Source organism: Carettochelys insculpta, chromosome 29 (genome assembly GCF_033958435.1).
Source record: "Carettochelys insculpta isolate YL-2023 chromosome 29, ASM3395843v1, whole genome shotgun sequence".
Lineage (NCBI taxonomy): Eukaryota > Metazoa > Chordata > Testudines > Carettochelyidae > Carettochelys > Carettochelys insculpta.
The window spans coordinates 1,302,372-1,329,720 of NC_134165.1; the positions used below are offsets into that span (position 1 = coordinate 1,302,372).

A 27,349-nucleotide genomic window follows, 5' to 3' on the forward strand; every position below is an offset into this window, starting at 1 on the left:
GGAAGCTGGAGTGTTCTGAGCCCACTCTCCCTGCACCCTGACATGGCTCAGCTGAACGGAGAACACTGCCTGGATCTCTGGGGTATAGGCCAGTCCTTTGCATCTTCTCCGGATCCTGCTGCAGGCTACAGGGGAGCAGGAGAGGCTGGCACACCTGGAAGCAATGGTGTTCTGCCTCCGGAACAGCTACAGCCAGCGTTCCCTGCATGCTGAGCACTTGCTGCTGGCTGTGAGTGCTCTGCTTATCTGGGTGCTGGGCAGCCTCATGTGTTCCTATGGGTGGTACACACCCACACACCTTAGTGGGCACAAAATTTATTCCACACATGGATGGAAAAAAATTAGTGGAATCACCAGTTACAACTAGCACATAAGGCCAGAAAGCCCTGGACCCAGTCAACTGCCATCTGGGGTGGGGAGGCAGAGTAGGAGCCCAGAGCTAGGGGGCAGGAGGGCCTGGGGACTGCATGCACGGGATGTGACATCGCTGCAAAACAGGAGGGATTTGCAGCAGCTGCCCATCTCTGGGAGGGAAGTGGGGTCTAGTGGCTAAAGTAGAGGGGTCTGGGAGAGCCCAGACTCCTGGGTTCTGTCCCCAGCTCGGTAGTGATCTGTGACAACTCAAAGGACTCGCTTCCCCTCCCTGTATCAAATGTGAGCGGTGAGGAGAAGACTCTGACGTGCGTTGAGATCCTAACTTCCAAGGCCCATGTGACCCTCCACCCCACCCTGCGCCCCCCTGCCAGGGCCACCGCCTCTGCTGGAAGAAAGAGCCAGGCCTGGTAATCCACAAATATTAATTTAATGGTTAAAAACATTAAATTATCCCCCAACGTTTCCTCCAAAGCACAATAAATAGAATCTGGTTTACTCTTTCCTCTGTTTTAAAAAACCACTATGTACACAGCGTAGATCCACCAATTCATCCAGGGAAGAGGCTGCGGCCGGAAGAATCAAGCTCAAACGTTTTCAACACAAACACAATCCTGTTTCAAACACACGGGCGCTCTCAGGAAGGGTGCTGCGCGCCTGACCCCAAGGGGCCTGACACAGAAGGGAAAACCCCGGCCACTACCCCAAACTGGAACCTGCAGAGCAGAGCCCTGCGGGAGCTGAATTGTGTGCTGGGATGTGTAGTCTCTGGGGCCATCTGTACCAAGGCCACTGGTGGGGGTCAGAGCCAGGAGGAGAGTGCTGTTACGTTAGTGGGACGCCTGCCTGGGCACAAGGCTCTTGCCAGCTGGACACCCTCCATAACAACAGCCCCAGGCACTGCCAAAGGGGTTCCGAACTGCTGGCTGACCCTATACACAGCGGCTGCTCACAGCCAGCTCCTCGTAGGGCCCCTGACAGCAGGGCCCCCGCCGGGCTGGGCTCCAGCCTCCTGCACGCCCAGCTCAGCTCAGTCCTCCTAACTCTTGGCATGCCACAGTTCTCAGGACACCCCTCCGTGGGGTTCAACGCAAAACTGATACTCACGCGGTAACACTGTACATGGGTGGGTGGGGCTCAGGAAAGACCAGAGCCCTGTGCACAATGCTCTCTGTCCAAAGGGGCCCCCAATCCCCCTTGACCACCGGCTTTGCACTGAATGGGGGCCTGGGAAGGCCACTGTGCAGACATGGGTGCCAGGATGGCAGGCAGCCCCCCAACACAGGGATCTGAGCTCTCCCTCCCGCCTCCTTCCCCAGCGCAGCACCCTGGGGGGGGCACCCCGTCTAGGTGCATGGGGGTGGGGGAAGAGTCGGCTTGGGACCACCCCAAATGGGCAGAAAAGCACCCACCAAAATATAAATAGAACCAACAGTGAAAGTTAAAGACGAACTCTGAGGTAGGTGGGGCCGGGGAGCTGCCTTCACAGGGGCTGGGAACAAGGCTGGGAAGGGGCAGGCAAGTCCCTTTGCGAGGGGTGCAATGGGGGGGCTGAGAGTACGTCCCAGGGGAGCCAGCCACCCCCACCCCAGCATGGTGCCACCCCCTTCTGCCCAGGAAGGGGCTATGCAGGGGCAAAGAGGTGCTGCTCCAGGATGGCCACGAGGCGCACGAGGCCCAAGTGACGCGCAAGCTCCTGTGGGGTGTGCCCCTCGGCGTCCTGGTGCCGCAGATTGGACTCGGGTGCCAGGTACCGCACCAGCTCCGTGTGCCCCTCCCGGATGGCCACGTGGATGGGCAGCGCCCCCGCCCCGTCCGGCACATTGACGTCGGCCCCATGCTCCACCAGCACACGCAGGGTGTCCAGGAAGCCGGTGCGGGCGGCGTCATGGGCAGGCGTCCGGCCGGCCTCGTCCTGGATGTTGGGGCTGGCGCCCTGCTTCAGCAGCTCCTGGGCCACAAAGGTGTTACCAAACATCATCACCTGGGTGGGGAGAGGCGGGGAGGAGTCACACACAGCCAGGGGAGGGACACGGACCCAGGATGGAGACCCTCCTGGGGGGTGCAGAGCCCTCCCCACGACACAGATCCTGGGGGCAGGACCTCAAACACCGGAGCCAGGCCAAGCCTCAGCCTTCAGCTCCAGCTGCTGGAGGGGCCTGGCCCATGTTTGGTCTGCAGCCGCCCCGGAGTTTACAAACATTAAACATCACTCGCTGGCTTGGGAGACACCTGAAGAGTTAGTACACACGGGGAAGAGGGGGCAGGACCTGGGTGCTAGGACAGGCGCATAGTGGAGCACTGGGGGACACAGACAAGGGCACTGGGGCAACAGGACCTGGGTACCAGCCTCCCCCCACACAAGACACTCGTGCTGTCGCCCCGCCCCACACAAGGCGCTGGGGCGCCAGCCCCCCCCCCGCCCCCCACAAGGCACTGGGGCGACAGCACCTGGGCGCCAAGGGGGAAGTGCAGAGCATAGAGAACCCAGCCCCGCCCCGGCTCCCCAGCCCCTTCCTGGAGGGAGAGACCCCGCAGCTGGCCCGCCTGGGCAGGAAGGAGCTGGGGGCTCCCTCTCACCCCCACTTCCCTTCCACCCGCACGCGGGATGTAGGGAGCCCGCTCCGGCTGGGCTGGGGGAAGCCGAGGACCCCCAAGCGGTCGGGGGGGGGGGGGCTGTCTGCCCGGCGGGGGGGCGGGCGGGGCGCGGTCCCACCTGCAGCGCCGTCTTGCCGAAGCGGTTGTGCGAGTCGGGATGAACCAGCTCCTGATGCAGGAGGCGGCGCACCTCGGCCAGGTCCCCCCGGGCGGCGGCTCCGCTCAGCCGGTCCCCGGCGATGATCTCATCCCCCAGCAGCATGGCCGGGCCGGGCCCGGGACCGGGACCTGGCGGGCGGACAGCGGAGCAGTCAGCCCGCAGCCCCTCCGGCCGGCTCCCTCGCCCCCGCGCCTGCCCGGGACACCCCCTTTGCACCGCCCCCGCGACCGCCCCGGCCCCGCTCCCCGGGCTCCCCCGTATCCCGGCCCGGGGTCCCCTGCCCGGGCCGCCCCCTCACCCTGCAGCGGGCGCCTGCGGCCAAGGAGCGCGGCCGGCTCGGCGGGGGCGGGGGCGGGGGCGGGTCCCGCGCTCGGCTCCGCCCACGTGGCCGCCCTGTGTTTGTTTTTCTCTCCCAGGCCCGGGTTCGATACACTGTAGCCGAGTAACTCGGTTGGCCTCGCCCCCTCTCCCAGACTGGCCAATCAGAGCCTGGCTCCGGGCAAGCTCCTGGAGCCGCTCGCTCTCTGATTGGCCGCAAGAAGACGAGTGGGGGGCGGGACTCATTGATTCAAAAGGAGTTTCGGGCGGGAAGGAGGCGGTGGTGGAGTCCCGCCCCCCCCATCCTAATGACCCCCCCCCATCCTAATGACCCCCCCCCCGGGCAGGGACTCCCCCACCCCGCCCTCTACCCCCCCGGCGACCCCCACACCCTGGCTCGCCCGGCAAGGACCCCCCCCCCCCCCAACTCACCCTTCCCTGATCTCTGTCCCCATAACACCCCCGACCCTCGGGCAGAACCCCCCGACCTGTGCCGGTAACGGCTCCTGGGGGCAGGGTGCCCCCATCCCTCCAGCCCGACCCTGCCCTGGCCCGGCCCGGGCTCTGCTTTCCTCCCTCAGACAATCCCAGGGTGCTCCCGTGGTTGTGGGGGGAGGGGGAGACACCACTGACCAACAGTGTGGGGGGAGCCTAGGGATGAGCTGGGGGCAAGGGGGCAGTGGCTGGGCGCCCCACCCCCAGGGATGGTGCCTGTGTGGAGTAGGGCACTGCTGGCGGGGGGCCCAGGCCCCCGCAATCCAGCCAGGCCCTGCTGCTGCCACCCCCAGCTTGCTGAATTACCAGAGGGGTGCAGGCCCCTAGCCAGGGGCAGCACAGGACAGTAGGTCCTGGACATGTCAGCCTCCATCTAGTCTGGCTCCTACGCGCCCGCCCCAGGCGCCATGCTGCTGCCAGCAGGGCAGGGCCCTTCAGAGCCAGCCCAGGGAGCTGGGCAGCACCTGACATACTCTGGCCTCGGGCCCGGCTTGGGAGAGCCGTGGGCATTGGACACAGCCGGCTCCTACGCTAGCTCAGCCCACGGCTGTGGGGAACAGAGCTAGGAGCAGCGGGGGAAGAAGGCAGCAGCTTTCACCCCCTGGAAACAGGCCTCTCCTCTGCCCTAGGGCTCCAGCAGCCAGACCTCTTGTGCACCCCCACCCCTCCTCCCCTGCTCCTCTTCCAAGGCCAGGGCCTAGCCCCAGCAGCACCAGCTCCCTGAGTCCTGGGGCCCCCGCACACCCCCTCCAAGGCTGGCTCACAGCCCGAAGCAGGGATGTCTCAGTCACCTCCCTTGCAGTCCTTACTGATTCCAACTCTGAGCCTAGGGCCGCACCTCCACCCCAGTTCCGCAGAATGGGGCCCTCCCTGAGCCCCAGCAGCTCCTCTCCCCCCGCCCCCCAGCACTGAACCCACCCACTAAGCCACACTGGCTTCATTTTCTCTTTATAATTGACACACAAAAGGCAGGAGAGAGGACCAGGCCCAGGGCAGATTGTTCAGCATCACCATCATCTCAGCCCAGGGCCCGACAGAAGGCAGCAAGTCACAGGACAGGTGCTCCAGTCTAGGGGCGCCAGGACCCCTCCGCCCAGCTGGTGCTTACTAGGTGCGGAGCTGGTAAGCTGGAACGAGAAGGGAGACAAGCATAGGAAAGGGAGCATGTGTGGGGAACCTCCCGCTCCAAGAGCGCACCCAACCCCTCCTGCTGTGTCAGAAACCCCCCCACTGCAGTAGACACGCCTTGTCTCCAGGGGCCTGATACAGAGGGAGCCTCCCCCCTAGGGCTGAGATGGGAGACCCCAGGGGACCGACCTGAGCTAATCCCCACCAGCTGGGCAACTCTGGTGACTCACCCCCGCTCTGGGTGATGTACCGCACCCAGGGCAGTGCCTGGTATCCGCTCTTCTCGATGATCTTCATGTAGCGAACCTGGGGGCGGGGGGGGGCACAAGGCAGGTGGTTATGTGGTGGGGATGGTCCAGGGCCCCCTCCACTGCCACAGCTGGGGGGCTGCTTCAGCCCCCCTCAAAGCTGTATCCCCTCCTCCTGCTTACCAAGCAGGGGGACATTCCCAGCTGGCCCCTCTCCAGCCGCCGCCCTCCAGAGAGCTCAGGAGCACACTGCCCCCCGTCAGTCCCCCAGGAGCAGGCAATTCCCACCCTCCTTGTGATGTGGGGAAACTGAGGCACAGGCTTGTCCAAGGAGCCGCGGCAGAGCCCAGCCCAGCCCTAGCCTCCCTGCCTCTCAAAGCCAGCAGGAGAGCTGCTGCTTCCCTTAGCCCCCGACAGGAGCCCACTCCTGGCAACGGGGCTGCAGTCCTGGGAGGCTCCCAGGGTCACTCGCCCACGGTCCCGGCCATAACATGGGAACAGCCAATTTCAGCACAACATGGGGGTGCGAGGAGGGGCATCGGCTCACTGAGTCAGCACCTCTGCCCCGGCCCAGCCCCCGCTCCTCTCCCACAGAGGAAGGAGGGTGCTGCCGCTTGGCCCGTGAGCCGGGTGGGGGTCCCTACAAGAGATGGGCACAGGAAAGGGTATAACACTGCCCCCAGGGCTTCACCCACCCCATCCCCTAGTTCTCACCTCCCCACGCACACAGCCCCCAGCCCCGCATCCTCCCCAGCCCAGCCCAGCCCCCCCCCCGCCCCCCCCCCCCTGCTTACCTGGATCCCTGAGACAGTGAAGTAGGGGATCTCAAAGCGGACAGCAATAGGCGGCCGCCCCTCCACCTCCTCCTTCTCCACACTGGGCAGCCCAAAGTGGGCCCTCATCAGGAACTCCTTCCCGCCCTGCAGAGACGGGCATGGCCCTCATGGGGAACCTGAGGTTGCTGATTACTGCAGGCGCACCCCCCCCCGCACCACCACCACCACGTGCCTAGGACCAGCCAGCCGACAAAGGGGGTCAATTCAGCTGAGACAGGCAGCAGGGACAGGCCCCAGCCAAGGCTACTTAGCAAATCAGTGGCAGAACCAAAGTGATAACCCAGGAGTCCTGGCTCCCAGTTTCCATTCTAACCACTAGACTCCACTGCCTTCCCAGAGCCAGGGAGAGACCCCAGGAGTCCTGCATCCCAACCCTCCGGCTTTCATTCTGACCACTAGATCTAACTCCCTTCCTGGAGCCAAGGAGAGAAACCAGGCGTCTGGGCACCAACTCACGCCTGCTCTAACCAGTAGACCCCACTACCCTTGCAGGCGGAGAACCCAAGCATCTCGATGCCAGCCCCTCCCCCGTCTCAAAGGGCAGGAGGGCTCACTCACCGGGAAGGACTTGATACTCCAGATGACAACGTTTTTCTCGGGCATGTACTTGGCGCTGCCAATGCTGGTCTTGAACTTGGGGGAGTCGACGTCGCTGGGGACGGGGACCGAGATCTCCACGCCATTGGCTACCGACTGCTTCTTGAACTGGCCTTTCGCCTTCCCAGGGCAAGGGAGGAACGCAGGGTCAGGAGATCCCCTTTCCCCAGCTCAGCAGCCCCTGCGCAGTGCTGGCTGGGGAGGACAGCAGCCTCCACAGCTGAGTTCATTGGTGGTGCTCATCATCAGCTAGTAGGGCTGGGCACAGGTGGGAAGGTCTCCTGTCTGGGTGCCTGCCCCAGCCACACAGTCACCCTCCTGTCCCCAGAAGGAAGGGCAACGTTATCCTGATATCCAGGTCGGGAAACGGAGGCACAGCCCCGGTGAGCTACACTGGCTCATGCATGGAATTGAAGTCAGGCCCCATGAGTCTAGGGGAGTGCCCTGCCCACTAGGCCACCCTTCCCCAGTAGAGCATGGGTGAGCCCCAGCCCCCCCGGCCTGGTGTTCAGTGCCTGGGAGAGGGAGGGCAGAGTGCAGCCCCAGGTGAGGCTGTGCACCATGCCAGCGCAGGGGTGTGAAAATGGCTCAAGGTCCCCTCCCCTGGCCTGGGGGCTCACCTTAACCATGATCTCCACGCGGCTGTGGGAGAACTTCTCGATGACCGACTCAATCCAGATGAGGGGCTTCACCTTTCCACAGGGAGAGACAGCGCAGTCAGGCACACACACCCCAGGAAGCAGGGCATGGAGTTACTCAGGGTCCCCCCAGGCAGAGCCAGAGAGGGAACCCAGGAGCCCTCACCCTCCTCTATCCACCAGCCCCCACTCCCCTCCCAGAGCCAGAAGAGAACCCAGGAGTCCTGGCTCCCAGCCGTACTCCCCCTAGCACCAGACGTGCCCGGCGCCAGGCCCGCCCCTGCCCACCTGCGTGTTAAGCCGGTAGGACATGAGCTCAAAGTCTCCATCGGGCGGGACGAAGGAGATGGTGCGGTCGTTGTCAAAGCGGGACAGACGGACGCACTGGTGGAACTTCACATCCTCCAGCTCCACGGACTTGTTCTTGCCCCCTGGAACACCGAGCAGAGGGGGGAGCTGCGGGGAGGGCAGCGAAAGGCCTTCGGGGACAGCTGGACCCTGGGAGCCCCACACACGCTAGCAGCCTACTGGTCTATAATATGAAACTGAAAACCAAGGCACAGTTTATTGTAGGACCTACAATAACTCAAGGGGGCAGCCAATGTTCCTGTAAGACGAGCCCCAGGGCAGCCGCCCAAGAGATGCCCAAATTATGCCCAGTGGCTTAGCAGAGAGCCAGCACCCACGTCTCCAGTGCTGGTGCACCTCCACGCTTGCCTTGGCAGGAGAGGGAGTTCCCCCCCTAGGTGTACTGGGGGTGCAGACAGCCCCCGCAATGGTGCTCTCTGCCCAGGCAGGAGGGGCACAGCGGGGCCCCCAGGTACTCACGCCCTGTCAGCTCGAAGAGCACGCGGTCGTTGAGGCCCAGGCGCAGCTCAGGCATACCGGAGAGGAACACCTTCAGCTTGATGGTGCCCACGATCTCGCTGAGCAGCACGCTGCCGTTGCTGTTCACCTGGGGGCGGGGGCAGGGGCAGGGGCAGTGAGGACCAGCGTCCCCCATACACTGAGCACTGGCGCAGCCACCCGGGGAGAGTCGGGGCCGCACAGCTGGGGAGCGGAGCGCCACCGGCGTGGGGCACATCACACGCGCCTCTGGGCACGGAACAAAATGTATTCCCCACATGATGGAAAACAACGAGTGAGACCCCCCAGGAGGGCCCCTCTCCCATGCTGACTTGAGAGCTAGACACATGCTTGGTGCTGTCGGGCTCTGCCCCCCGGGGCCTGCGGCAGCCCCAACACATGCAGCACTCCAGGCAGGCAGGGGCAGGGAGCCCAGGCAGCCGCTGGCCAAGCAGGGAGCCCAGGCTGGAGCTGGCTCTAGCTGGGGGCATCTCTCTGCCCCCGCCCCCGGCTGTGCTCACCAGCAGGTTCACCGACTCGATGACATCGATGAAGACCTCGTTCTTCTTGTACTTGATGCCCTCGGAGCGCCAGGAGACAGCGTTGGTGACGGTGGGGGGCACCTGGGACTTGCTGCTCTCCAGCTTGTTCCCTTGCTGGGTGATGTACCTGGGGGCAAGGCCCATTCAGAAGAGCCCATCTTCTCCCCGGCAGAGAGATCCCATCGCCCCTCCGGCCAGCCCCACACACCCAGCAGGAACCTCTCGGGATCAGTCTCCATTTCCGGAGCTTCTCCGTGCACTTTGTTTCCACTGGCTACCTTCCCGGGGCTGGCCCTGTCCCTGGCTCCCCTGTTCCCCGGACACTGAGCACTTGGCAGGCCCAGGTGCTGCCCAGCTCATCAGCAGAGCACCCACAGCCGGCAGCCGTGGTGGGGAAGTCCGCACATGCCTCCATGCACAGAGCACTTATGCCACACACGGATGGAACAGGCCCGGCCCAGACCCGTGGCTCAGCTGGCCCCGGCAGGTTACTCACTCCCGCAGGATTTTGCTGTCGGTCGTCTGGGGGAACCCGAAATCCATGAGCTCATCCAGCAGCTCGTAGATGATGACGAAGTTGTCTCGGATGCTCTCCTCCTCCAGCTCCTTGAAGTACTCGGAGAACACCTGGGGGAGGGGGCAGGAGCGTCAGCCCCTTCAGACCTCCCCCTCGCTCAGCCACCTCTGCCCAGGGGCCCGGCAGGACCACAACCCCCTGTGCCCCTGGAGTAACACGCGGCCCAGCTGGAGCTCGGGGGACCTGTGATCTGTTCAGGGATCACACCGAGCTGGGTGAGCCCGAGCAGGAGGGGGGACCCACAGAGCTCTTGGTTCCAGAATCCAGCACAGTTGCAATGTCCAGAGATTTGCTGCCAGCCCCTCCAGATGTCTGGTTCTCCCAGCCTCTCCCTGCTCCCCACTCAAGGGCCTGGCAGGGCCTGGAGACAGGTGAGCATGTGACACAGAAGCTGCAGCCTGTCCCCCAGCAGGAGGCCCCCCCAGGCAGCACCCCAGGCCCAGCCTCCCTGCACCACTCACCTCCACCACCTTGTAGAGGAAGGCGTAGACCAGTGAGGCATTGGCGTTCTTCATGGTGGTGGCCACCACTGCAGGGCGGGTTAAGGGAAGGGGCTCACCCGGGGAGCAGGTGCCCTGTTGTGCCCACGCACCCACCCCTTGCCCCCAGAGGGATCCCCACCCACGGGAGAGGGCTTGGGTGGGGCTAGCCAGCGGTTTGGGGATCAGGGGAGCCAGAGCTCAGGGGCCTCCCATCTGGGCGGGGCCCGATCCAGGCCAGGGGCAGCCAGTAGGATACGGTACAGGTTGGTGTGCTTAATCCAGAGGAAGTGGACTTTGCCATGGCTCAGCAGCGGCGTCAGGGCCCCCTCCTCTTCCTTCTGCATCAGCAGTGGCATGAAGTGGTCGATCTCCGCCATGCTCACGTCCCCCTTGTAATTCCGGCTGATCAGCGGCTGCAGAACAGACCGGCCAAAGGTGTCTGGGGACAGGCCGAGGGAGACCCCTCCCTGCCCCCCCCACAGGGACCCCTCCCCACACCCCACAGGGGAGCACCAGCCCTGCCCCCGCCTCCCCCAGGAAACTTCCCCCCCACTTCCAGCACAGGCCCAGAACTCTGTAGCTTTCCATTGCTCCAGGCCACAGGCTGGGGACTGTCCGTGGGGGGGGGGACAGCGAGCCCCCCCACAGCCACCTGACAGCCCGTCCAGAGCTTCTTGTCCCCCCGTCCGCCCCGGGTACAGCTGGAGCCGCGGATCTGGCTGGGGGGTGGCTGGACCCCCTGGCTGCGGCTTCCCAGGACCCCCCACCTGTCCCCCTCCAGCTCACCTACTCGTCAGAGTGGGGGAGGGACTAGAGCCTGGGTTCCCCCCCGGCTCTCGGCCTTAGTACAGGCCTAAGCCCCGGACTCCTGGGTTCCAGGCCCAGGCCGGGCTGCGGGGCCATGGGCTCGTCCCCTGGGCCGGGGATCGGGGCCGCAGGGCTCACCTTGCCTTTGAGGTCCAGGACAAAGACCGCGGAGGCGGACATGATCCGGCCGAGCTGCGGCGTCCTCCTTCCTGGCTCCCGCAGAGCCACCTGGGCCAGGTGAGGGAGCTGCGCCCACAGGTGAGCTGCCCTTAAAGGGGAAGTGCCACCGCTCCGCCGACAGAGAGGCCCCCCCGGGGGAGGGGCACTGGGCCAGAGCGCGGCCGTGCCTCCCCACCTGGGGCTGCCCCCCAGCCGCTGCAGGGCCCGAGCTGGCCTGGGCCCTGGGCCGCCTCTCCCGGGGGCGGAAGGGTCCTGTCCAGCAACTCCCCCCGCCCCAGTGCCTAGCCCGGCCCTAAGCTGCTCCCCCTGCTCAGCACGCGGGGTGGGGGCAGCAGAGCCCACGTGGGGGGCGGAGTCTGGGGGCATTGTGGAAGGGGGGTGGGTGAAGGGGGGCAGGAAAGGGCAGCAGCCCCTCCCCCAACGCCTGGCCCTGCTCTGGCCTGCCACGAATTCCGCAGGCCGGGAGACAATGGGCTGGCCTGGGCCAGCAGGGCCAGGGCCACCTCCTCCGTGCCGGGCTGTGCTGCAGGTCTCTGACTCGGACTCCAGGCGCCAAAGGCGGCTTGTTGCAGGGCAGGAGGCAGAAGGACATGGGTGCCCGGGAATGCATAGGGCCACTGGGGCCAGCTACAGCTGGGCGCCAAGGGAGCCCATGTGTCTGAGTCCCTCTCCTGTGGAAGATTCTCAAAGGAGCATCTAGAAGCCTGATCAGCATTGGAGAGCCCTGGTACCAGGCGCTGCCCAGACCCCGGCTGAGATCAGGGCTCCGTCGGGCCAGGCGCTGCCCAGACACACCATGAAAGTCCATAAATACCCAAAGGCCTGGTGAGAAAATAGAGGCCCAGGGCGGGATGCTTCTTGCCCACTCTGCCAGCAGGGCCAGGAACAGAACCCAGGTGTCCGGAGTCTCAGCCCAGCACTCCACCCATTAGCCCTCTCTGTCTGTGATGCACTGTGGCAGGTGCTGGGTCTGCCAGCTCCCTCCGTGGCCCAGCCGTGGCCTGGCGCTCCCTGGGGTTCCTCACTCTGGCTTCTAGGGAGGCAGGAACAGCCTCCCCCAGCCGTCTCCGCGACCTCAGCAGAGACCTGCTCCCCCATGGCAGGAGGCCCTGCTTCGCCAGCCAGGGAGGGGCTGCCTCTGGGTGCTGTCACCACTCCGGAGCCCCTTGTGTGCAGAGCCATCGCTGTGTTTGGGGAGCTGGGTGTGCCCATGCTGTGCCAGGTGTGGCGCTCCTGGAGGGTCCCTGCTCTGCCCGTCGGGCACTGCCACACAGGGGCCTGATTCCATTATAAAACCCAACGGAGGTGGGGGAGCAGAGCCCAGCCCTGAGGCTGGTAGTGTGGGCGGGGGTCCCTTGCCCTTGTGGGCGTCTGGCTGGGCTGCTGCTCCAGGGTCTCGGCTGTGCTCTGAGCATCTCCTCCCTGGCACCAGCCCTATGGAGGGACCCCAGCATCCAGGCCCCAGGTTCCCTTGTACCTGAGCTGTCTTCCAGGCTAATGGGGCGCCCGGATCCTGAAAGCAAAGATGCCCCTCAGGCTGGCAGGACCCACCCCCTTCCCAAGCCAGCAGGGCCTGGTCCCCCCGCACTTTCCTGAGGGATCCCAAGCCCACGGGCTGGAAGGGAAGCAAGTCGAGACATGTTTCCCGAGCAAGGAGGCAGGGAGCGCTGGTGTGTCCTCTCAGGGACCCAGGGAACCTGTTTCCACTGATGTGCTCTGCTGTGCCTGATCCCCAGGGGCTGGGGGTGCTTTGGTGGAGTCAGAGAGGTGGGGGGGACCACGGGGTGCTGGGACCAGTGAAGGGCTGGCAGCACAGAGCAGAGACGGGGCAGGGAGGGAGGATGGGCTGGTGGCTGAGGCGCTGGGGTCAGACCCAAGAGATCTAGAGACTGTTCTGAGCTCTGCCCCCAACTCTCCTGGGGACCCTTGGGCCTGTCCCTGCATCTCTCCCTCTGTTAAATACGGAGGAGGGTCCTGCTGTTCTTTGCTCGGCCTGGGCTGTCTGTTTCAATTGGACATAGGGACTGACTGTCTGCTCCACGCCCAGCGTGATGGGGCCCTGAGCTCGGCCGGGGTCTGGCCAGCGCCCAGCACGACAGCGCCCTGAGCTTGGCCGGGGTCTCTCAGCACGGCTGTGATACAGATCTAATGAGGGCGAGCTCAGGAAGAAAGCTGAGCCAGGCAATCGCTCTGTGCTGGGCAGCGTGAGCCCAGGGCTGCCAAGCCCTAAGCCTGTCTCCGGAGCTGAGCCCTCGGAGCTTGGCCATCTCCGTAAGGGCACAGTGCAGATTTTGGCACGTGCCTGCCGCATGCCGGGGCCCAGCCTAGGGTAATCGGAGGTCGCACCGAGGCCAACTCCAGGCTGGATAGCGCAGTGCTGGCAGGACTCGCTGCCAGGCTTCCCACAAGCATTGCTGGCTCCCAGGGGCAGCACCTGGGTGGGGCTGTGGTTGGGAGCTCTTGTCCTACCAGCCCAGGATCACAGGCCGAGTAGCACATGGAAAGTGAATGGCACCCGCGGGCCGGAGAGAGCGGCTGGCGCTGCTGAGACTCCAGGAGGAGCAGGCTGGCGTCTAACCCCCGGGTGGAACACCTGGAACAGCAGCGTTCCCTGTCAGCCCAGCACTGGGGCGACCGCCCAGGGGAGATTCAGGTACCGCCCATCTGATTGACAGAGCGTCCCCAGCCAGCAGTCGGGGTGTCTATGGGTGGTGCAGAGCCGCACCTGCCTCCGTGCACAGAACAAAATTAATTCCACTCACAGTTGTTAAAAACGAGAGGGCGCCCTGGGCTGGGTCCGAGGGGCCGGTGCTCAGGGCCCAGCGGTGACCCCCGGAGGAGTTGATACAAGGGGTGAAATTCACAATGAGTTTTCACTGAAAAAAATCAAACTGTGTGGAGTGATGCGTTGAGAGGTGCTGCAAGGCTGCTAATCTCCCTGCCCCATAGCCTCCCTCAGGGCTCCTCCCCATCTCCATAGCCGCCCCAGGGCCCCACACTGGCCCCATAGCTTCCCCAGCCCCATAGCCTCCCCCAGGGCTCAGGGCTCCTCCCTGGCCCCATAACCTCCTCCAGGGCTCCCCCCGCAGGGCTTTTTCCCAGCCCCAAAACCTCTCCCAGGCTCCAGGGCCCCACCCTGGCCCCATAGCCTCCCCCAGGGTTCCTCCCCAGCCCCATAGCCTCTCCCAGACCCCAGGGCCCCACCCTGGCCCCATTGCTTCCCCAGCCCCATAACCTCCCCAAGGCTCCAGGGCCCCACCCTGGCCCCATAGCCTCCCCCAGGGCTCCTCCCCAGCCCCATAGCCTCCCCCACAACCCCAGTCCCAGTCTTCATCCAATATAGTGTGGCTATCAGGCTATATAGGCCCATGGAAACCAATAGGTCCTGACAGGCCTTGGGCTACAGGACTATATCCACCTGCAACAGTCTGCACAGGGCAGCAGAACCAGAGGTGTGGACTGTACCTCCCTGGGGATACCCAGGTCTGGGGCCTCGCCCTCTGGTCCCCTAAGCAACTGCTCCCTGCTGCTGCCACAGGGCTGTTCGGGTCCCTGCCTGATGCTCCTCCGGGTTGTATTTCCTCCAGCCTGGGCTGGGAGGAGGCCGGTAATGGCTTGATCCTGCCGGGCAGAAAGAGGGTGCAGGGCTCTATGGCCCCATGGTGGCCCAGACCGGGCCTAGCTGGCAGGGAGAGCTCAAACCCAGGCGCAGAGCTGGGCCGGGAGAAGAGGAAGCACTGGGCTGTAATGCCTGGAGGTCTCATACTGGCCTATATGGACCGAGCTGCTCCCGGCGACTGATGGGTCCAGCCCCAGGCAGCAGGAGGCGGGATATGGGGCCACGTGGACGGATGGCTGGATGGCGCCGCTATGGGGCTATATGGCCCTGCCCCAGCGGGCTCAAGCCCCCCCGGCAGGCGGCTCGCCTAGCAGGGTCCGGGACGTGCGGTCCGGGCAGCCCCGAGGCCCCGCCGAGAACCCAGGCGAGCCGTGCCGCGTCCGCAAACCCCGCCCCAGCCCCGGCCCCTCCCCGCCAGCCCCGGGGCTGTGTCTGGCGAGCCGCGGCGCTGCAGCACGGGGCCCGGGCCAGCGATGAAGGAGCCGGGCAGGAAGGAGGCGAGCGCGGCTTACGGTAAGGGGGCTCGGGGCTGGGTCCCGGCCGCGCGGATCGGGCGCTTTGCCCAGGATCGGGCCCTTCCCCACGGCCGGAGGGGCCGCCGCCCGCTGGGCTGAGCGCGGGGGATCCCCGGTGCCCCCCCGGCCGTTTCTGCTTAGAGCCCCGACGCAGCTGCCTGGTCTCGAAGTGGAGGCGCCAGAGGGGCTCAGCTCCCGCCGCGGGTCTGGTCCCGGGAGCTGTCGGGGGGCCACACCCGGGGCCGTCGAGCGGGGCGAAGGCTGGAGCTGGCGGGGAGTTGGGCCCCTGTGATGGGGAGATGGACACTGGGCCTTGGGCGGGGCTGTGCTCGGCTCAGCGCTTTCAAAGCGACATCCCCGGCTGGTGCAAAGGCCTCTAGGAACAGAACCGCCTCAGCTCGGCCCAGGGAAGGGGGAGCCCCAAAGCTGTGCCAGGGCGAGATCGGGGCCCCCGCGGGCCGGGCGCCGCCCAGAGCCCAGGCGAGATCGGGGTCCCCGCGGGCCGGGCGCCGCCCAGAGCCTGGCCAAGAACAGGGCCCTGTTGGGCGCTCCGGGGCTCCCCTTCTCAGGGAGTCCCCTGAAAGCAGCCCCGGAGCAGCGCACACACGCTAAGGGGTGCAGATGGGGGCTGAAGCCCCGATATGTGATGTAATACGACCGTCCTCCCGCCCCCCATTCCAGGCCACCAAGCTGTCCCCAGTGTCCCAGTCCTGGGGTGAGGCTCCCCAGAGCCTGTTCATCCCAGCCAGCGCTGGGCTTGGCTGCACGCCCCCACCCCCGCCCCCGCGTTTTCTCTCACAGCCTCCGGCAGTGCCCTGGGCTTCCCCCCCAGCTCCACTTGCGTGTTTCCTTCCTCCCAGAGTGGCACGTGGGAGGGGTGGCTGGGCCTGCGGCACACCCTGTGTAACAGCCTTGGGGGAGCTGTGATGTGCCAGGGCAGCGCCCCCAGGCATGGGCTGGCCTTCACCCCCTGCTGTCCTGCACTAGCAGCACTGACAGCCGCTCTCCCCTTCACTCCACAGCCCTGGGCAGCCCCCCACCTCTGCCTGCCTGGTCCCTGGAGTAGTGTGTTAACAATACCCCTGTGCCCGCCAGAGCTTCAGTCCTGAAGGGAGAGCCTTTGAGCCAGGCACTACCCAGACCCAGCCGAGATCAGGGCCCGGTTGTGCCGGGCACTGCCCAGACCCCAGCCAAGATCAGGGCCCAGTTGTGCCAGGCACTGCTCAGACCCCGGCCAAGATCAGGGTCACACTCTGAGTGTGACAAGACAGTCCCAGACCCACAGGGCTGTTGCTGCCGTTTCAGCCTTTGCCAATGTTGCGGCTGGTGTCGGGGGTGTTTGTTCTCTCTGAAAGAAATGCTGCAGCTGGAGCCAGCCTGAATGCAGTGGAGGAGGCTTCCTGGCTCAGAGAGGGCTGGCGTGCTGGGCCAGAGACAGGGCTCTCTCCTTCCTTGGGGCTAGTGGGGTCAGCTCAGCGAGGAGCAGCCAGGCCCGTGCTCTGTATCCACTGGGCGGGGTAACTCTGGCCCAGACGTGCTCTGTGCAGTGAAGACAGAGCCTGCAAGCACATCTACACAGCCCATGGGGAAGTGATCCCTGGCTCTGCTGCAGCTGGTGTGTGGCCTGGGGGGGCTGGGCTGGGCTGGGCTAGCCACCTGGCTATGCCCCTGGGACCGTGGACAGGATGGTGGTAGGGGGCTGGCCTGAGCCGCTGTCCTGGACGTGTTGCTATTTTTAGCGCACTGGTGTGAACGGAACTTCCCCGGGTCTGGCCCCATGTTGGGAATCCCTGGTCCATGCTCCTGTGCAGACATCGCTGACTGGGCGCTGGGAGGGCCCCAGGGCAGGTGGTGGGCACTGGGGCATATGGACACAGCGGGAAATTAGCGGATGACGCTGGTTGATAGGCTGCAGGGCAGGGTAGGGATCGGGTCCAGGGAGACCTAGACACAGTGGAGGCTTGGGGTTGATGAGGTTCAACAAGGACAAGTGTGCTTGGGGCAGAAGAATCCCGAGCACTGTTACAGGCTGGGGACCGACTGGCTTAGCAGCAGGTCTGCAGAAAAGGACCTGGGGATACAGTGGATGAGAGGCTGGATATGAGCCCGCAGTGTGCCCTTGTCACCAAGAGGGCTAACGGCGTACTGGGGGGCCTTAGGAGAAGCGTTGCCAGCAGACCTAGGGAAGTGATTATTCCCCTTTATTCGGCGCTGGTGAGGCCACACCTGGAACGTTGCATCCAGTCCTGGGGCCCCCACTATAGAAGGAATGAGAACACACTGCGGAGAGTCCAGCGGAGGGCAACCAAGCTGATTCGGGGGCTGAAGCACATGACATGAGGAGAGGCTGAGGGATCTTGGCTGCTTTAGTTTGTGGAAGAGAAGGGTGAGGGGGATTTGACAGCAGCCTTCAACTCCCGGCAGGGGGTTCCAGAGAGGCTGGAAAGAGGCTGTCCTCAGTGGCGGCAAACGTCAGAACAAGGAGCAATGGTCTCAAGTTGCAGCAGGGGAAGGTCAAAGTTGGATACTAGGAAAAACTAATAGGTCTGGGACGGGCTACCTGGGGAGGAGGTGGCATCTCCATCCCTGGAGGTGTTTAAATCCCAGCTTGACAAAGCCCTGGCTGGGAGGACTTAGCTGGGGCTGGGACTGGGCCTGGGCCTGCTTTGGGCAGAGGGCTGGACTTGATGACCTCCTGAGGTCCCTTCCAGGATTCTCTGACTCCTGGTCCAAGAGGTGAGGGCGGATGTGCTTGGCACACCGGGGTCAGGACCACAATCTTCTCAGTAGATTCCTGCGCTCCTGATAGGTGCCCCCCCCGCACCCATCACCTGCTATCTGGGCCCCTTCCAGTGGGCTGACCAACGTGCCCAGCATGTCACATGGGGTTTGCTCACTCTCAGTCTCACCCTTGATGAGTGTGTGGGACACTCAGCCTTATCCATCCACCGCAGCCAGTGCCTGGCCTGGTAGAGGGATAGAGTCACCTTCCTGGGGTGGGAGAAATGCCCTACTGCAGAGGAGGGGAGGCCTCGCCTGACTGTGCCAGGCTGGCTTGGCCCTGGGGGAGAGGGCAGCAGGTGGGAGGGCGGCAGAGGTATTTATGGGGGATGCATCTGTCTCTGCAGGGGCTCTCCAAGGCCAGGTGGCGTCCTGCCTCCTGCCCCAGGGTGGGGGGAAGGGGAGCATCAGGGCTGGATTCAGGATCTGGAGCAAATTCAGAGCTGGTGGGAGATGAAGAATCCAGATCCAGGGGCTGTGTTCGCAACAGGGACAGCCTGGGAGGGGCCATTCTGGAGCAAGAATACGTGTCTCTGAGGCCTGGGACGCAGCCCCTGTAGCGTTTCATATCTGGGCTGCCAACAGGCTACGAAGGGAGTTTGCTCCCCTGGCCGCCCAGAGGGCTGGGTTCCAGACTACAGAGGAGTCAGAGATTCCTCCCTGCTATAGTTGTGGACAGGGTGGGCCACAGAGCCTCTTGCTCCCCAGGGACGGGCTGGGCCCTTTGCCCAGGGAGGGAGTTCACGAAGTTTCCATCCTTGTGGCTTTTCACTGCCAGCGTTGCTGCGTTCCAAGGGGCAGCCCAGCCCTTCCATGGAGCTAGGAGCAGGAAGGACAGAGAGCAATGTGAAGGTACAGCCCTTCACTGAACCCTAATCTCACCTCTTCCTCACTCCATAGTCAGGATCACATACCTACTGTGGGGGGGAGGGGGATGCAAAGGACTTTGCCAACCAGCTGCACAGGAACTGTTGTGCCCGTGAGATAATGCAGCTGCTTCTGGGGTGGAGCATTGGGTGCTGTTTAATAGTACACTGCCACAGGTTCTGTGTCTGGTGGGACCGAGGGAGGGGCAATTTTGCAGGGACAGACAGACCCGATCCCTGTGTGCCCTGCGGAGAGCTGCACCCAAAGGGGTTGGGGGCGAGGGATTATCTATCTGTTGGGTGCTGTTCTGTTCCCAGAGGTTCAGACCCTGGTGAGCCAAGGCTGCAGAGCTTGGCCCAGCTGCAGGAGGTGCCTCTTCTCTCTCTCAGTGGGCTCGTGCCCTAGCTGGGATACTAAGAGCTGACGCAGGGAGAGGGGATCTGAGCAAGGCAGGAGCTGTGTCAGCAAAACAGAGGAGTCAACCCACAGATTGCTCTGAAGGGCAGAAAACGTGGGGGGAGACCCAGGCAAGCCCCAGCCCCTGCCATGTGTGGGAGAAACAAAGCTTCACTCTGCGTTTGCTTAGAAACTGTCAGAGACTCTTCATTAGAACATACAAGCAGCTGCAGGGGAGAACCCCAGCTGACAGAGCCCCCCAGCCAGTGGTGGGTGTCTCCCCGAACACCAAGTGGGGCAGATGGATATTCTTTTACAAGTAAAGAAGACAACAGTCACATGACTTAGAAACAGACAAACGTCAAAGCTCGCGCTCCTAACTAACAGGAGCCGGCACCGCCTGGGTCTGGCTTATCTCGAAGCGGCTTGGCATTACCAGTACTCGAGAAGCATTGGCTCTCTTCTCTGCACACCTTCAGCCTAGCTCCCATCCCTCCTTTCAGGCCAGGCTATCGCTTGACCAAACTTGTGCTAGGCCTCTGCTTTTTTGCCACACACATGCCACCGACCAGCTTGGAACCGGCTGTTAGGCAGAAATGGCAGAGGCAGGCTCTCAGCTGCCCGGTTCACATGCCAGCTGGCCACCCTGGCACCCGTCAGGGCACCAGAGGCCAGCGAGCAAATGGCTGGCAGTTTGGGGCTGCATGCAGGCACTGGTCTGAGGCGCTGGGACCATGCGAGGAAGCTCCAGCATCAGAGGGGTCTGGTCCTGGCACGGCCACTTGGTGCAAGCCAGGCTGCTCGTTCAGCTGTCTGCGCTAGCATCCTGTTACAAGCCACACGGCTCACATGCTTTCCCCGCCAGATGACTTGTGCTCCCGTGGGGCCAGCCGGTTGATTTTCTCGCAATGGGGCCGGAAGTGTTGATAGCAGAGGGCAGTGCCAGGCTGGCAGCTCTGGAGACTGGCCTCCTCTGTGTACGCCCAGAGCGGGCCCTGTGTCAGGGCGACCCCTCGCCCAGGGGCACTGGAACGGGGGCAAGTCGGGATGCTGAGAATCATGGAACCAAACTCAACACCCTGCAAAGCATGCAAACCACAGGAGATCAGTGGGTGCTGCAGCACCTCTGCACCCTTAGTTGCAGCTCATCTGCCCATGCACCATACCCCTGCCACTGGGTGCCCCTTGGCCAGGGGTCTCAAGGCCTCTGTCCTCACTGCAGGCACAGTCCGGGGTGTGGCAGGAGGAGCTGCTGATTGTAGGAAGGGCCCCAAGTGATAGCTCAGAGCCTGCGGAAGCTGGAATTGGGGAACCTGTCCTTCCAATCCCCTGGGGCACACAGAGGGGTGGCTGCCTGGGCCAGGGGGCCTCTGACCCAAGCCAGTCAAGAGCCCCTGGTCTACTAGCAGCTTTGTGTCAGCTAGACTGGGGTGTCCAAAAGAAATTTAAAGATGGCCACAGCCCCCCGGAGCCAGGCGCCGTCCCCCCGCAAACTGCTGGTGACTTGCCAGCGTCCCGCCCACCACACAAGCCGCCCCCCTGCTGGAGCTCCACTGCGCGTGGGTTTGCGCCGCGGGAGCTGCCCCCACAGACGTGTCCCGGGAGTGGTGGGGCAGGCGGAGGGGAGGGCGCTCCGTGTGTGGCTCAGGCAAGGCGCTGTGCTGCACAGCGCTGTGCAGTTGGCCACGCACAGCGAAGGGAAAGCGTATGGGCACCACGGAGCTGGAAGGGATTCCCAGCCCAGGGGAGAGCCACTGCAGTGGGGAGGGAGCACTGCATGCTGGGATACTGGTGGCCCCAGAAAGAGGACAGTCACAGGCCACTCACTGTCTGGTCAGCTCAGGGGAGAGAGTCTGGGCCCTGCTGGGGTGGAGCTGGGAGACCTGGTGGTGCCCTGCAGGCCGGTGCCAAGGGGAACAAGGAGGCTGCAGGAATGGAGCAAAGGGCATTGGCAGAGTCCAGCCAGGAGGCAGGATGAGACTATTGGTGAAGCATTGGCAAAGCTGTGGGGGCAGGGCTGGGACAGCAGGGGCTGGGGGGTAGGCTGGGGGGTGGGCACAGCTGTGGGGGTGGGACAGCAGGGGCTGTGGGGCAGGATGGGCAGAACAGTGGGGGTGGGGCTGTGGGGCAGGGTTGGAGGATGGGCACAGCGGTGGGGGGGCTGTGGGGCAGGGTGGGGGATGGGCAGAGTGGTGGGGTGAGGCTCGGTGGGGGGATGGGCAGAGCAGTGGGGGGCTGAGGGGCAGGGTGGGGGATGGGCAGAGGGGTGGGGGTGGGGCAGGGTGGGGGATGGGGTGGGGATGTGTGCTGTGGGGCAGGGTGGGGGAGCATAGATCCCCCACTCCCCTAGGCAGTGAACTCTCCATTTACAAAACAAGCCACACAACATCCCCGTTGCAGTGGGAGGGAGGACGGGTGGGTGTGAGCTGCTGAGGGCTTTCCAAAGAACTCGGCTCTTCTTTCCTCGCACCCCCGCCCAGCGCAGGCGCTGCAGGAGCAGTGGGTGCCAGAGAGAACAAGTCGCCCTTGTGATACTTGTAGCTGCACAGCGCGAGGGCGGCTAACCCAGGATCTCTGGCTGCACCCACACCGGTGAGAGGCATGTGAGGCCTGGGGGCCTTGGAGGGGTTCCCATCAGGCCAGAAGGAGCGGGCTGTGTCCCAGCTGGGGAGAGGGGCTCTGCGAGCTCCCGGCCTCCCGGCACTGTCTCTGGGACCGTGTGCGCTGTCGAGCGCCCCTTTGATCCCGGCTGAATGGCAGATGAAAGCTGGCGGCATCCGTCCCTTTTAATTAGCGCCCGAGCTGAGCCAGCTCCCACTTCGTTACCTATCGAGCGGGTTGTGCTTGCCAGGATGCTGCTCTCCTCCTCGGAGCAGCACCCGTGGCGCAGGGCCTCCCTCCAATACACGGCACCCTGCCACTTGGGGCACCAGGAAATCTGGGGCACCAAACTGCCCACGTTCCGGGGTGCGCTAGGCAGGAGTGTGCTGGGTTCGGGCTGGTTCCAGCTGTGGCAGCCACCTCTCCATTCCCTAAGTGATGCAGGGGATTAGCGGGGGGGTATTTGGTGCAGGGGTCAGGCCCACCCCCACTGGCACTGGCGGGAAGCAGAGTGACCTGGCCTATCCCAGTGCCCAGTGCCCAGCCATGCTGCGTCCTTCCCGCTGCCAGTGAGAATAGGGGGCAGTCCCACTCCCACCCCTCCCCTGAGTGATGCAGCTACGAGCCAGGGCACTGGAGGAGGCTGGGCAGGGCTGCTGCACTTCCTGCTACCACTAGGAAGTGCAGGGATGGGCCCCATCCTTCTGCCTCCTTCCCCTGCTCCTGCACCTCACAGCTACGTCCCCCATGGCCCTGAGTGGAACCCCACCCCACAGGGGGCTTCACAGGGCATCAAAATGCCTAGGGACAGTGAGGTGGGGCACCTGGAGATTGCCACTGTGCATGGCCTGAGGCTCTGGGCTGCTGGAGGCAGCTGGCACTTTCTACCTGCTCCTTCTCCTTCTCCCTAGGGCCTAACCAGGCCCAGGAGCTGGTGAGTCATTAAAGCCGGGGAGCACTGCACTGGGGGCATTGGCACGGTGGCTGGCTCTGGGCCTGCAGCTTATGGCAGGAAAGGTGTGGCTACGAGCTCGCACCCACATCTGGCCACCGGTGGGAGCTTCTCCCGAGGGAGATTGAAACCAAACTGTACAAGCCATGTTGGCGCAGGGAAGACAAGAGGAGCCTGGAAAAGTGGGAAAGTCAGATGATGCCAGAAGCAACCTTGCGAGTGCGAACAAACCATCCCACCCCCCAGCCCTGAAAATCATCTGGCTTTGCCAATATCTGGAGGCATTTCCACAGCTCTGGTGGCCCCAGCTATCGGAGCAGTTTCCCCAGACCCTGCCTTCATTAATGCATTGGTCTTTGCACAGCCTTGTGCCAGAGGGCAGGGCTGGTACTCACATTGTACAGCTGGGACCTGTGTCACAGAGACACAAAGTAACTTGACCAAGACCACACGGGGAGTCCGTGGCAAAGCAGTGGCTTGAGCCCAGGTTTCAGGGCCCAAGGCTCAACCTTTGAACCATCCTTCCTCCCCATGCTGCTTAGATTTCCAGGCTTCCCTCTCTCTGCCCACAGCACTGCCGCCGAGTTCAGGGATCTGCTGGGAACTCTGTGCCGTGATTAATAAAGGCCTCCCTCACGGCATCACATCATGTGTTTCTTGTTCCTTTCCCTTCCCAAGCAGCAGCCCGAATGACTCACGGCCTAGCAGGCGTTTCTTCCAGCAGTCCCTGCCCTGCCCTGCCCAGGGAACGTGCTTGGCTGCATCCCTCTTCTCCCCAGCCCTATGCTGAGAGGTGGCTGGCAGAGGGGTGCAGGAGCCTCAGTCCACGGCAGCCGCTCCGGGAGAGGTGCTAGGATCCCCCCCTCCTCCAACCCCAGCTCTTGTTTCAGAGCTGCAGATCATGGCTACCAGTCTGCCCCTTGACGTCACTGCCAGCCAATGGGAGCACAAAGGCACTGCCAGGGTACGGCTCACACGTGACTGGCAGAGGACCCCCATAAATCTTTCTCCTGCCCTGCACAAAGGGCAGCGAGACACTTGCTGCTTACAAGGAGTGACTCCAAAACCCACTCCCGCTGTGGGTCACTAGAGAAGCCCAGTGCCTTCCCCAGCGGCAAGCGCTATGATACAACTGCAGGGGGTCAGCCTGTGGGTGGCATGTTACACGGTGTGGTCAGCCAGGAATTTGGCTCAGTTACTATCTGAAGGAACTTCTGACTTGTGCTTAGAGGAGGATGGGGCTGGGAGCCAGCACTCCTGGGCTTCAGTCCCAGCTCTAAGAGGAGAGTGGGGCCTAGTGGTTAGAATGGAGGAGGGGATGCGGCTTCTGGTTTCTATTCCTGATTCTGTGTCAATGTGTCTCATGCAGATTTATTTACAATCTAAATATAGCGAAGAGGGTGAACCACAGCAGTGGGCAACTGGAGGCCCAGGGGCCGGAGGGTGGAAACAAGTTGCTCAGCCATTTCCATAGCAGCCCCAGATTGGGATGAGGCCTGCTCTGTGCCCTGGCACAACACAAATTGGGTTGCAGCCACAAACAGACCTGGCTTCTTGCTCTCAACCCCAGCAGAGAGGCAACGACACTGGGACGGAGCTGAGACCTGGCAGGAGGGAGAACCCTCCCTTGCCATGTCCCTGAGGACCAGCTGAAGTGCTGGGGCTGGCAGCTGGAGCAGCGCTGAGCACACGTTAATAACAAAACGAGCAGAACCAGCTTCTAATCACCTTGGTCCCAGGCAAGTGGCAGCCAGTGGGGTGGCCACAGGAAGAAGAAGGTCTAGTGGTCAAGGGCGCTAGCCTGAGGCCTAGGTTCAGGTGCAACACCCAACTCTGCCACAGATTCCCCGTGTGACCGCAGGCTTGTCACTTAGTCTCTCTGGGCCTTTGGGTCTATCCACCTGTTAGCAGTAGCAGCTATGTCCTCCAGGGGTGTGTGAAGAGCAATACAGACTGGGTGAGGGGGGACATAGGAATACAACAGACAGACAGTTGGGTCTTGAATTTTTTTTAAAGACACGATTCTAAGGTCTTGTTCACACTCAAAAGCTTAACTCTGTTGGTTAGTCACTCTGTGTGACCTTGGTTAGCTGTGTACCAGTCTAATTGTTCCCGTACAGGATGGGAAAGAAGCTGTAGCAGCAAGACACCTTTACTGCACTATGACTGTCTAGACTAGAGGTGTGAAAGCACTTTATCAGTAACTGACAGTCCTTACAGTGCAAAAATGGTGCCTAGGCTAGCCAGCCCTCAGGCCAGTCAGCAGACTTGAAATGCACACCCATGGCTCCTCCCTCGCGTTTGGGCCTTCCCCTCACTGAGTGCCCCGTGAGAGGAAAGTTTCTGGTTCAGAAGAAGGGAAATACCGACTTTCAACTTATCATTGCTGCTGCTGCACATTTGAAGTCTGCAGGACTGAGAGAGGAGAATTCAGCCTGACTACAGCTGTGGAGGGGTCAGAGCGCAGCTCAAAGCATTATACCTCTGTCTGCACCAGTGTAGAAAAGCTTATTGTTAGAGCAATAAAACTTCCCCCATTTAGGCGCTTTATAGTGTATGCATCTTCAGTTGTTCACAGCCTGTCTGCCACCGCACAGTCCTGGTGCAAAGCAGCTTCATTGACCCCTCTTTTTGGGGAGCAGTTCTGCACAGTGGGTCAGACCCTGCGCATCTGGGGAGCAGGAGTTCCTGGTTAGCATTGCTCTGTGCAGAGCAGTGCTAGCTGGTTAGAATCTCATGCATCTCCATCTGATGGACACCCTGAAAGAGCCTACCTGAGTGCTAACAAAAGGGTCCTGAGTCCTGCTCTTGAGCGAACCTTGGCTGATGTTTCCATTCTCATTCAGGAGCGCTTGACACACATTGGGCTCGGAGCGTAAATAACCTACGTGACACAGAATCGGGCCCCGTGAAGCTACATAGCTCAGCGCCCCCCCCCTCCGCCCTCGGGCGCCTTATAAAAGTGGTTGCTGTGCCTTTAAATGTGCTTGCTGCGAGGGCCGCTGCCTTTATTGGCTGCGCAGTCACAGGCGGGGAGAAGGGGAGAGGGTGGCCAAGGAAAAATCCGTGTGTGAAAGACCAGCCCGAGCTGCCTGCGAAGGGAGGTTTCTGCTAAATACCGACGCCAAGTTAGACCAGGTCAGCTAGAGAGGAAGAGGGGCCCCCAGCTGACTGGGGAGTGGGAAGGAAGTGAGCTGAGCCCTTGCCGTGAGCCGCTGGCATGGGGGGGAATGAAGAGAATTATTACGGCAAACACGGTAAGAAAGCCTGCGTCACGCGGCGGCGTTCGGTATCTCTGTCCCTTCGGGGGTCACGGTGGGGCCTCTTCCTTCTTTGTGTGGCACACAAGGGTCTGCAGCGGGCAGCACTCGGCTCTGGGCATGTGTGTTGGAGAAGGGAGTCGGGTGCTGTCTCGCCGGGGTGCCCGCAGCGTTCTGTGCGCAGATACCTTTCTGGTTCTGGGTGGGGAGTCTGGAGCGGCATTGGGGCTGGCTCTCTGCAAACCCGAGCTTTAAGTTAATGAATGTTTGACAGACGCCTGCACAAGCGGCAGACGACCCAGGTGGGTAGAGAGGGTGCAGATTATTAGAGTTGAAACAGCTTTCTAACTAAACAAGACAGCAGCAGCAGCGTTTCCTTTCGGGTGCGGGTAGCCCAGCCCTTCCGGCTGAATGGAGAAAAACATGCTAAGCCCTGTATCAAGGGGCCTACACCTATCGGGCTGGTGCCATTTCTTGTATGGGAATAGCTCTAAAAGCACCTTTATCATCAATACAAACAGGAGCTGGCTTGTACGGCTCTAGCCGGTTTAGTTAAGGGAGCGCGACACGTGTGTGTGGATGAGTCCTTAGTACAGGTTGAAAATCTCGTCTGGCAACATCTGTAATCCAGCATGATTTTAGTTGGCTGGATGACCATTTATCATGGGTTTGGTCAAGTTTCCCATGGTACTATAAAATTTGTCCTGACTCCCAGTGTTCTGTGCAGTTATTTAGCTGAAATTAACACACAAATGACTTCTAAAAGCCCAGTAAGCAGTGAAAGGATTGAGAATGGGGTCCACTGTTTAGGTCCCAAGAGTGCCGGAGAGGTTCAACTTGTACATACCCCACAGTCGCTGGCCACTCCGCTTTATGCTCCCATGATCACAGATTAACCCTGGAAGCTGGAGTCTCCTGTTCTCTGTGACTGTCACCCTTTCTGCAAAATAAGGGAGAGGTAGCCCTGTTAGTCTGTATTCTAGCAAACCAGCAGTCGTGTAGCACTTTAAAGACTAACAAAATGATTTATTAGGAGATGAGGTTTTCTGGGACAGACCCACTTCATCAGATCAGCAAAGGTTCAGAGTTCTCATGTTTCTTTTGGGGTGCAAGACAGAGGGTGGAGAAATCCCCCCCTCCTTCCCAGCTTTCAAAGGCACTGCACAGGGGATGCCTAGTCTTGGTGCACTGCCCAAAGTGCTGCTAGCGTGGCAGTTCCAGGGCAGTGAACATTCCAACACAGTTAAGCTGTTGGTGCCTTAGCCTGTAAAGTGACACGGGACTGGAAGACCAGGGTGGGCCAGGACTGAGCTGTGTTGACAGAGCTGTGGGAATGGGGAGCCTAAGGTTAGAATAAGAAGGGTGCAGCTACTCAGGACTGAGAGGCACTAGCAGTGTCGAGGAACGGATCAGCAGGGAGAAAGAAAAGGTTTGGCCTGAAGTGTCCCATCTGAGGGAACCTTGTGATGTTGGTTCCAAGCAGCTGCTAACTCCTCAGTCTCCAAGCAGTGAATTGTGATACCCCTGTGAGGAG

The 27,349-nt window shown here is 62.4% G+C and overlaps 3 protein-coding genes across 6 annotated transcripts in view; 1 reads left to right on the plus strand and 2 right to left on the minus strand.

Moving 5' to 3' along the window:
• Positions 1-792: 792 nt before the first annotated feature.
• Positions 793-3,474, minus strand: CDKN2D (cyclin dependent kinase inhibitor 2D). The gene is made up of 3 exons (XM_074979917.1): positions 3,429-3,474; positions 3,089-3,258; positions 793-2,356 (listed from the first exon to the last, which is right to left on the minus strand). The coding sequence occupies exons 2-3, from the start codon at positions 3,230-3,232 to the stop codon at positions 1,997-1,999; spliced, it is 504 nt and encodes a 167-aa protein (XP_074836018.1). The 5' UTR covers positions 3,233-3,258; positions 3,429-3,474; the 3' UTR covers positions 793-1,996.
• Positions 3,475-4,880: 1,406 nt separating this feature from the next.
• Positions 4,881-11,092, minus strand: AP1M2 (adaptor related protein complex 1 subunit mu 2). Its single transcript, XM_074979769.1, has 12 exons — positions 10,783-11,092; positions 10,094-10,250; positions 9,817-9,884; positions 9,275-9,405; positions 8,758-8,905; positions 8,219-8,345; positions 7,679-7,821; positions 7,373-7,444; positions 6,714-6,872; positions 6,114-6,239; positions 5,302-5,377; positions 4,881-5,070 (listed from the first exon to the last, which is right to left on the minus strand). Exons 1-12 carry the CDS (start codon positions 10,822-10,824, stop codon positions 5,051-5,053), a joined length of 1,269 nt encoding a protein of 422 aa, XP_074835870.1. The 5' UTR covers positions 10,825-11,092; the 3' UTR covers positions 4,881-5,050.
• A 3,778-nt stretch (positions 11,093-14,870) lies between these two features.
• Positions 14,871-27,349, plus strand: part of SLC44A2 (solute carrier family 44 member 2 (CTL2 blood group)) — a 38,441-nt gene continuing 25,962 nt past the window's right edge. For 2 of the 4 annotated variants that reach the window (XM_074979464.1, XM_074979466.1), the window contains exon 1: positions 14,871-14,956. In XM_074979464.1, coding sequence (XP_074835565.1) covers positions 14,917-14,956 — 40 coding nt within the window. In that variant the 5' untranslated portion in view covers positions 14,871-14,916. Of the gene's footprint in view, positions 14,957-25,611; positions 25,813-27,349 lie in introns of those variants that run through there. The other 2 variants (XM_074979465.1, XM_074979467.1) reach the window with 1 other exon arrangement.

What these genes read in the sequence shown, in the direction of transcription:
- AP1M2 (XM_074979769.1), bottom strand. Translation starts at nt 10,824, where the DNA reads ATGTCCGCCTCCGCGGTCTTTGTCCTGGACCTCAAAGGCAAG. An exon ending in TCACTGTCTCAGGGATCCAG is followed by an intron (nt 5,378 to 6,113) that starts GTAAGCAGGGGG and finishes CCCCGCCCCCAG; the next exon opens with GTTCGCTACATGAAGATCAT. An exon ending in GTACATCACCCAGAGCGGGG is followed by an intron (nt 5,071 to 5,301) that starts GTGAGTCACCAG and finishes TTCTCGTTCCAG; the next exon opens with CTTACCAGCTCCGCACCTAG.
- CDKN2D (XM_074979917.1), bottom strand. Translation starts at nt 3,232, where the DNA reads ATGCTGCTGGGGGATGAGATCATCGCCGGGGACCGGCTGAGCGGAGCC. An exon ending in TCGGCAAGACGGCGCTGCAG is followed by an intron (nt 2,357 to 3,088) that starts GTGGGACCGCGC and finishes CTCCCCACCCAG; the next exon opens with GTGATGATGTTTGGTAACAC.